Below are 9520 nucleotides of genomic sequence, written 5' to 3' on the forward strand. Positions count from 1 at the left end.
ATCTGCCTGTTCTGCTCCCCACTCTGTCTCTGGTGAATCCTCTCACCCTCCGCTTCTCTGGCCTATACCCCAGTTCTGTATGAATAAATAAATATTTTTTAAAATAAAATAAATAAGTAAATCTAACTTGGCTTTTTTATGTATTGGTAATTAAATATCCATATTTAATAGGCTACTCAAAGTCAAGTACTTTCAAATAGTAGCTTCTTCCTCTTTTCAGCACTTAAAATAGAAAATCACAATAAGGTTGGCCTTTCCTATCAGCAAATCACAAATGCAGTATTGGTTACTTTTCATGACTTAGTAGTATCTTTACTCCCCAAACCAAAACCTACATTTTAATTCCTAAAGTCATTTTTTTAAAGATAATTCCAACTTAAGAACATGAATCACTTAATAAATGCAAAACTATATATTAACTACCTGGAATATTAAAGACCCCATAAAATTCATCAGACAATTCTAATAATATAGTGGCATAAAAATTATTTTCCCTAGAAATCACTTAACATGTACCATCACACAAATACGTATTTTTTTTTCCTAGGGTACAGTGAAAACAATGGGGGAAGCTGACATAAGGCAACAACATACTGTGAAGAGACTAAGAAGCAAATTAACGGGGGGAGTAAGAAGCAATGACTTCGGCTAACATAAATAATACGGGCTATAATTCTGCTAATCTACCTGCAAGGTTTGCAGTCCTGTCCACTGTGACTCACAGACAGGCGGTGCCATGGCAACTGCCAGCCTAGCAACAGGCAGCAACGATGACATCAGTCTTGACAACAAAGTAAAATGCGCAGGTTAGTGTCTAGCTGTCCAGCCAGACACACGGTTGAGAACTGTAGCCCGAGAAAGGAGATTGTAGGCAAATTTTCTTAGTCCAGGAACGGGTGAAAGGAAACGATGGAGTCGCGCCACCCGCCCACTCTCCAACCATCCCCGCTAGTCCCTAGGATATTTGCAACTGAGCAAAAAGAGGTAGGCAAGGCACTGAAACTGGATGGAAAGGAGGTGTCAGGGCCAAAAAGCTCAGGGGAGACCGACGGAAACGGTAGCCCGTGGGGCCTCTGGGCACAGGCTGAAGATCGCGGGAAAGGGCGAGTGAGAAGAGCACTCACCGGGGTCGTTCCAGCCCAGGGCCGTGCACGCGATCTGCAGAAGTACAATAAGGCAGAAGAAAAGGCGGCGTCCGGCCGCTCCGAGCCCACAGGCCGCGACCATGGTGCTTGCGAAGATGGCGCACAGCTTACAGGCGCTAGCGGGCCGGAACCCGGCCTGCGGAAGTCCGCGCGCCGCTGCGCAGTCACGCCCGAGGCCCCGCAGCGGGAAAGGTAGACGCGCCTGCGGAGCGGCAGTCGCACGGAAGATCTGTGCGCTAGTGTCACGTCACGCCGCTGCAGCGCGTGGGGGAACCTGAGTGGACGCTGCTGGCCCCGCCCCCGGGGTTCAGCGAGGCTCCAGGCGGGGTCGAGGGCGGAGCGCTGCTGCTGGAGGCGGGGCCAAGGGCGGGACGCAGAGACTGAGCGAAGATGCTGCGGCTAAGACGCTCAAACTATCGCAACGCGAAACCTAAGTGCAATCAAGCGTGTTTCCAAAATGTCAGCAGCCTTCCCCAGGGAAGTTACTGTGCCTTATTCAACTTGATGCTTTCAGCATCTAGCATAGCTCCTGGCACGTGACTGATGATGTTGTCCTGTTGACTAGAGGCGGAGCAGTGACGCGAAATTTAGCTTGGAAAATAGCTGCTGTTTCAACAGTTTAAACCTTGACCTATCCCCGTGTACTTCGGAATTTCATGAGGAGAAACTACTGTTTAAATGAAGAACCGGCCAGAGAAAACAGTGCTAAGTGCACAGGTGTTAATCGCTGTCTGACAAGCCTGGGTGTTTCGTTCATTCATTCAACAAATACAGGTCGAATGCCGAATATGTGTCAAGCACTGTTTTAAGTATGGAAAATACAAACAAGGTTCCTCTATTCGTGGAACTTGCATTGAAGTAAGGATGGACAAGTAACAAGATAGTGAGCAAAGATAATAGTGATAAGTGCATAAAGCAGTAAGTAGCAATACAATGGAGACTCGGGTTTGGGGAGAGGGCAGTTGAAGGAACTTGCTGACAAGTGATTTTGAAGCTTGAGACTTAAGTGGTGAGAAAGGTAAGGGGGGCTCCCTCCACTTAGAGGCTATGCAGGTGGTAGACCAGACCCTAGCTCCACAGGGTTGGTCAGAGCAGTGATGACTTGGAACGAGACTCCTCAGGATAGGATTAAAGATAATAGCAAATTCTGCCATCAACATGTTAAATGTGAGATGACTATTAGGTATTCAGATAAACATAATAAATACACTTGGATTTTTAGATCTGAATTTCAAAACTCAGGGAAATTTGGCAGTTATCAAATTAAAGATGGTGTTTAATATCACAAGAAGAGATACAATGAGTAGGAAGAGAATTTAATTATGGCAAAGAAGGAGGTGCAGGACCCACCTAAGAGAACACTATCATTTGAAGCTCAGCAAAAGAAGCACTTAGAAAGAGTCTGAAAGTAATGTAGGATGTAGGAGAAAAATCAGGAAAGTAATATGGTAATTGAGATAAAGGACAACGATCAGCAAGCATTCATTGTTGTTGACAATTTGAAACAAGAAGTGATCTTTGAATGTAATATAGAGCTCACTAATTACCTTAACAAGAGAATTTATTTGAAATGCCATCACTTGCTATGTACAGTTATAGACAGTTATAAGCAAAACATAAAAGGTTTGTACTAATTCATATTCTAGTAGGAGAGAAAACCAACAAATAATATAGTTCAGATGAATAAGTGCCTTCAAGAAGAAAACAGGATAATATGATATAAAGTATTACAATAAATAGAATGTCCAGGGATGGTTCTGAGAAGTTACCATTTGAGCTGAGATATGAATACTAAAAGGCAGTTTCTTAAAATATTTCTGAGACTTATCAACAGTAATGTGTAAATCTGATTTGATTCTGTTTTAAGCAAACCCCAAAATAAATGACATTTATGAGACAATTGGACATTTGAACACTACTAGACCCTATGTGATGAAATTAATTAATATGATAGATGTACAGTGTTACGCTATAGAATCTTTTTAAAAACATATCAAAATAGGGCTCTCCCCAGTGACACGAGTTAAAGTGCAGCACTATGAAGCTATCCGTAGTCACTGCAGCCAAAGTTCCATCCCTAGCCAGAGTGGTGACCCACATGGATCAGCAGACCTCTCCTGACAGGTCTGCTGTTCCCCTCAGCAGTATATTTCAATATATCTGCCTGTTCTGCTCCCCACTCTGTCTCTCAGAGTGAATCCTCTCACCCCCTGCACCTCTGGCCTGTATCCCAGTTTTTGCATGAATAAATAAATCTTTTTAGAAAAGAATAAGTAACTTTTAAAAATATATAGCAAAATATTAAAGATAAAATTATGTCTGGAATTTTCTTCAAAATAATAGGGGAGTTTATAGGATGGAAATGGGGAGTACAGAGAAAAGAATATGTCACTGGAAAGTTCATTTTATCATCCTATGTTTCATATACTTAAATGTTTCCATATAAATTTTTTTTAAAAATAAAAACTCTGAGATTTCACTGACTTGGCTTGTAAGGGTTATTAATTGCAGGTTTAAAATAATAATAATTCCAAGTTTACAGAACATTCGAACATTTAAAGGATACAACATTAGCTAATTTGGGGATTAGTTTGTAAAACTGATGAGGTAAATGCCTGACAGTCAACATTTGCTGACAATTTTCAAGCTTTAGTTTGCATAGGAAAGATTTAGGATGTTATTAAAATTTCAGATTCCTAGATTCTGCCTATGTAAATTTAGATTCAAAAGTTCTAAAGTGAGACTAGAGATTTTGCATTTTTAGGAAACATTCCAAAGAATTCATTTATAGAGGATCTTTGAAATGCAACATTTGGAAACACTATTCTCTAAAATCTGAAAAAAAAATCTGTAGAATAAAAAAAAAATTATCTTTGGATGGTATTTCCTTGCATTGTACCACTGTGAATCTCAAGGAAAAGCACGTGAAAAAAAAATTGATGAATAATCTCTATTGCTCCTTAATATAAGAAAATAAATGAATGTTTGTAAAGCTCAACCCACTAGTATTCAAAACAAGGAAATTAGGGGACTAGCACTTAACTCAGTCACTGGCGCTTATGGAAGCCCCAAAATACTTCCCAAAACACGTGATCTTGGGCCCTTCCTGGTGGCTCAGCAGGTTAAAGCACAGCACAAAGAAGCTAAAGTCACTTCAACATGAGTTCGATCCCCCCACCCCAGGTGATCCACATGCCCGTTGCTCCCCTCAGCAGTGTAATTGGATCTGCCTGTTCTGCTCCCCACTCTGTCTCTGGTGAAGCCTCTCACCCCACCCCCCACACACCTCTGGCCTTTACCCCAGTTCTATATGCATAAATAAATAAATCTTAAAAAAAAAAAAAAAAGGTGATCTTGACCCCAGGAGCCAAGCTATGAGTCTATCAGAAAACCTATCACCCCCAACACCACCCATTGATCAGTTATCTCTACTATATTCTCTCAATCTTCTCTGCCTCAAAGATGAAAAACTATGGAACAAAATAAGAATAGGGGTCGTTTTGACAATTTGGGGTAGAATAATTAACTTCAAATTCTACCTACTTTCAAGATGGATGGGGAGGAGAATGTATATGACTGCTTCAGTATTTCAGGAAAGAGCTGGTGATTCACAGGCTGTAGAATGGGACGCACATTTCTAGAGCATATGTTCAAGTGTGCCTTGTTTTTGCTGCTACATCCTTAAATGGAAATGTTATCTTCACGTTACAGGAGATGGCATAGCTTTTTGCAATAACTTGAGTGCGAAAAAAAAAAATTCTACTTCTTTAGAAGACACTTCTAGACTAGTTTGGGGGCATTAAGCCTCAAGAAGTGATTTGCTGTTTAAGATGTAATTGCACCCTGGAAGTGTAGGGAAGTAGAGTGCACAATACCAGCATCTTAGTACCTTCACCTGTATCTTTTTCACACTCATTAAGAGTGTCATTGCTCATGAGATTTAAAAAAAAAGTCTTATTTAGGATCCTGCTGTAACATCTGCCCCACCCCACTTTGAGCAACAAATACCACTGGCTTTCTTACAGGACCCCAAACTTTTTCCAGCAGAAAAGCTCTGACTCGCAGAGTTTGCCAACAAACTCACTGTGAGTGGCCCCTTCCCTGTAGTGGCTTTTCCCTTTTCTCAAATTACAAGATACTCTTCCCTCCCTCGGGGAATATTCCATGACTGATCTAAATCAAAGACTTTCTTGGGACTATCTACCTACCCATTGCCTGGCTGTTATCACTGTTGTCATTTCACACTTTTTTCATGTTTCCATCATAAAACTGCAGGCTCCCTGAGGGTCGAATCGGTGCCTAATCTTGCTTACCTCGGTGCCGGTTCCCGACACCTAGTAAAGCTCAATAACAAACGTGGTCCTACAGCTCCTTTCTCTGGCGGAGGGCTCTAACCAGAACCCTAGTTTGGGCAGGAAACCGAGGAGCCAAGTGCGGGTCACCCCTTCGGCCTTACTTCTCTTTTATTGCAAGACTAAAGAGGAGAGAATTTTGCGTTTAAAGAATGCGAAACAGCTTTCAAACACATCACAACCGGTCCCCCAAGGCACCGCGGCTCCTAGCGCCCGCTGCTTTTTACAGGATGCAAGCGGTTGCGGGATACCGGCGGGAGCTTCCGCCGACCCCGAGCGGTACACCGAGTCCCGCGCCTGCAAGACCCCGGAACCCCGGCGTGGTCGGAAAGCCTCCCAAGGCGGAAACCCGTGTAGGAATCAGGCAAGCGAAAAAGGGGTCGGGCCCACGGCCCCGAGACCGGCGCGCCCACCGCGTCCCCGCGCGAGCGCGAGCCGTCGGCGGAAGTGCTGCGTCGTGCACTTCCGGGTGTTGTCTGGCCGCCGCCGCCGCCGCCGAGCGTCTCGGGTCTCCCGGCCGCCTCCTCTGGTCCCAGAGCCACGAGCGACGTCACCGCCATGGCTGGCATCAAAGGTGGGCCTGGGGCGCAGGGCGCCGGAGAGCTGGGTGGCCGCCCGGAGAGAGAGGGAGGGGGTCCCACGCGGCCCCCGCACGCCACCTCCCGGGCCCGGCGCGCGCCACGGGGTCCCTACGCCGGCGGTCGACCCCCGACCCCTGCCTCAGTCCTCGCAGCCCCCCGGGCCGAGGTGGGCGCGTCGCCCGCCTGGAAAGGACGGCGGGGACGGCGTCGCCCGTCAGTCCCACTTTCTCCTGAGCGCGGCAGCCTGTCTCCCACCCTTCGCCCCCCGTAGAAAGAAAGAAGTGGCTGGTTGTCTGTTAGGAGTCCCACTCAGACTTGGGCTATTGGACACGTTTTGCAGGAGTTTGCATGCACAAGAGACGCGGCCCGAGGGGCTTGAAGGGGTTGAGGCCGCTAGGGATGCCAGTTATGGAAAATCAGTGTCATTTCCCACTTAAAGGCACAAGTACGTTTTTCGAGTGCTGAGCTGAGCTAAGTCCCTCAAGAACGCCCCGGGAGAGCTTGAGGACCGTACTTGCCGAACTCTGGGCGATTGCATCCACTTTAGTACCCCTGCACGTTGCTTCGTGCTCTAAACAGGGTAGACCGAGTAAGCGACCCCAAAGTGCTCCTGCTCTCTTCCCGCTTCTCAATCTCATGTTCCAACATTTTCACATTTCAAAGTTTGTGTTTAGTTTTTACCCTTTTAAATAAAATAGTGTTAGAATTTGGGGAAAAATACTCTTATTCGCATTTTTTATTAAAAGAAGTATTGCATTTGTTTTCAACTGTTCTGTTAATTTTGTCAGTGGTTAGAATATCATGAACAGCATTTTTCAACTTTTTAGAAATGAACTGCTTTGATTTCCTGACCTGCTTCTTTGTAGGTGTGGTGGACAACAGGAAATGAAGAACTTTGAAATTAGTGTTTTACTGTGTGTTTTATTTCCTTTAAACATAAGTTACTAAGCTGCTTTCCCCGAGTCACGGTTTTTACTGTCTCTTGTTTATTTTGAAATCTGACATTTCCCATGTAAATCCTTGTCATCTTAGCAACTAAGACTTTCCAGACTTTCCTTTGAATATAATAGATCACTTTAAATCAGTTGTGACAGTGCTGCGGTTTTTAGGATGTTGCCAGTTTCCTCATTTCTTCAGTATCAAATGCAGGCGTCTCAAAAGCATTTTATAATTTCCTTCTCCAAAGCTGTATAAGTGGTGATCAGGTGAAATGTGCCTGATGGTATTGCACTTACAGTTTTGGTTTCAGTAAGATTGATTGTTGGAATTGCTTATCAGGGTTTTTTCCCTTTGTCCTGTCACCTTAATATTAAGGAAGAATGTTGATATCAGAGTGTTGATGTTTAGCCATTTGCCTATATTACTTTGGCATATATTCAGTTTTCCCACTAATTCTCAGATTACTCCCAGACAAGGGAACTGGTCCCGTCTCCCACTGTTCTTTGTAATCACAGAATCTGCACTTGTCACTAGAATGTTCAGATAATGGGCCTCTTCCACCCCTACCCCAGAGACTGGGAGTAGAAACCAGAGGCATATAAGTTTTGCTTTCCAATTGTTGCATCACTCAATTACAGTATAAATTATTGCCTTGATGATGTGTCACCTAGGACAACAGTTTATACACAAATGATGAAATTTATGTATTAGTCAACAATTGCTTGTTTCACAGGGCTAGAGAAACTGCACATTTTGAGACAACTTTTGAGAAGGGTGCTTTTGACTATTTTATCCTATGTTACTGGCAGGTGAATGTCAAAATACATTATTTTTTATACCTGAATCTAATCTTATTTTAGTTGCTTTTTTTTTTTAAGGGAAGTCTTTCTTCAGCTGTTTGAATAAGCTGAACTTAGACTTTGAAAATACTTTGATGATAAAGATAGAACTAATTGTCATAGAATCTAAGGGTTTGTTGTAAAGAATGTTAGCCTTCAGTGTATGACCTTTTTGGCATTCACTTTTGTTTTTTTAGTTTTGGCTGTTGCTTCCTTCAGGATTCTAAGCTATGTATTGGCTATACAACTTAATAAATGAATACCACCACATAGCATTTGTAATGATAAATTCACGCTTGACAACTGCATTTCAAAAAGGAGATGTTCAGAGACTTACTTGCATTTTAGATCTACTTTAACTTGTAGAAGAAAAAACTGATGCTCAGATCAACTATTTCAACAGCTAGTTAGTGATTAATAGGATTAGTAGGACCCAGAGCCTCCTGATTCTCATTATGTGCTATTGCTTCTCTGTTAACCTTGGGCACTAGGCACTTTGTATCTTCTCTTTTCGCTTTCTCTTTAATCCTTCTCCTCCAGCCTCTTTTTTTCCTCCTTTGATTTCCTTCATTCATTCTACAAATTCTTGATATTGAGAGATAAGAGCTGGGGTGTGTCATCAACAGAAAATCATTTTCCCTGCCTCCCTTGAGTAAACAGTTTAGAAGGAAAGGCCAATACAAATCAGTATAAGATAGTACAGCTGTGATAACTACCCAAAAGGGCACCATACAGTGCAGGCAGCCTCATGGGCATGTTCTTGCCTGGATGCTTGCCCAGATAACCACACTCCCTCAATTCAAATAAATCTCTGCTCAGTTATCAGCTCCTCAAAGACATCTTCCCAGACCGATGTGTCTAGAATACCATCCTCTTACTCTACCTACTCTACCTGATTTTTTTCGTAGCACTTGACATTTACTTGCATATGCTTTTAAAATCATTTTCTTCTCACTCTAGATTATAAGTTTCATGTGAACAAGAGCTTTCTCTCTCTCTCTCTTTTTTAATTGTCATTGCTTTATGTCCAGTATCAAGACAATATATGATACACACAAAGTACGCAACAGACACTTGAATGAAAGGAAGGGAGGGAGGAAAGGAGGAGGGGGTTTGGTCTGGTTGGGAGGTTTGGGAAAACCTCACTGAAGAAGAAATGATTGAGCTGAAATCAGGAGGATAAAGAGTCAACTCTGGAAAAAGGAGAGGAGTGGGCAAGAATGCAAGCTCCATTTGTGTGAAAGGACTTTTCTCCTTTATTAACATACCCCAGCACCTATTATCTGTTTAGCTGTCAGTAAATATTTCTTGAATGGAGGAGATGAATGAAAATGCCTGAAGTGAAAGAGACAACATGTACAAAAGCCATGTGGGTGAGAGGACCTGCTGATTTTTTTTTTTTTTAAAGATTTATTTATTCATGCATACAGAACTGGGGTACAGGCCAGAGGCTCAGGGGCAGGCGAGAGGCTTCACCAGAGACAGAGTGGGGAACAGAACAGGCAGATTGATGAAGTACACTGCTGAGAGGAGCAGTGGGCGGGTCAGGAGAGGTCTGCCACGCCATGTGGTCACCTCCGGGACAGGCGGGAATCGAACTCATGCGGCAGCGGCTTTAGATTCTCAGTGCTGTGCATTAATCGAACTCATGCGGCACCAGGGAG

The 9520-nt window shown here is 43.4% G+C and overlaps 2 protein-coding genes across 2 annotated transcripts in view; one reads left to right on the forward strand and one right to left on the reverse strand.

Moving 5' to 3' along the window:
- The window catches only part of SARAF (store-operated calcium entry-associated regulatory factor), a 19872-nt gene extending 18498 nt beyond the window's left edge, over positions 1-1374 (reverse strand). The window contains exon 1 of the mRNA XM_004682205.2: positions 1125-1374. Within this exon, the coding sequence (XP_004682262.1) occupies positions 1125-1227 (103 nt within the window). The 5' untranslated portion in view covers positions 1228-1374. The remainder of the gene's footprint in view (positions 1-1124) is intronic.
- Positions 1375-5956: 4582 nt separating this feature from the next.
- The window catches only part of LEPROTL1 (leptin receptor overlapping transcript-like 1), a 9101-nt gene continuing 5537 nt past the window's right edge, over positions 5957-9520 (forward strand). The window contains exon 1 of the mRNA XM_004682206.2: positions 5957-6071. Within this exon, the coding sequence (XP_004682263.1) occupies positions 6056-6071 (16 nt within the window). The 5' untranslated portion in view covers positions 5957-6055. The remainder of the gene's footprint in view (positions 6072-9520) is intronic.

Source organism: Condylura cristata, unplaced genomic scaffold, assembly GCF_000260355.1.
Source record: "Condylura cristata isolate star-nosed mole 26May11 unplaced genomic scaffold, ConCri1.0 scaffold00014, whole genome shotgun sequence".
NCBI lineage: Eukaryota > Metazoa > Chordata > Mammalia > Eulipotyphla > Talpidae > Condylura > Condylura cristata.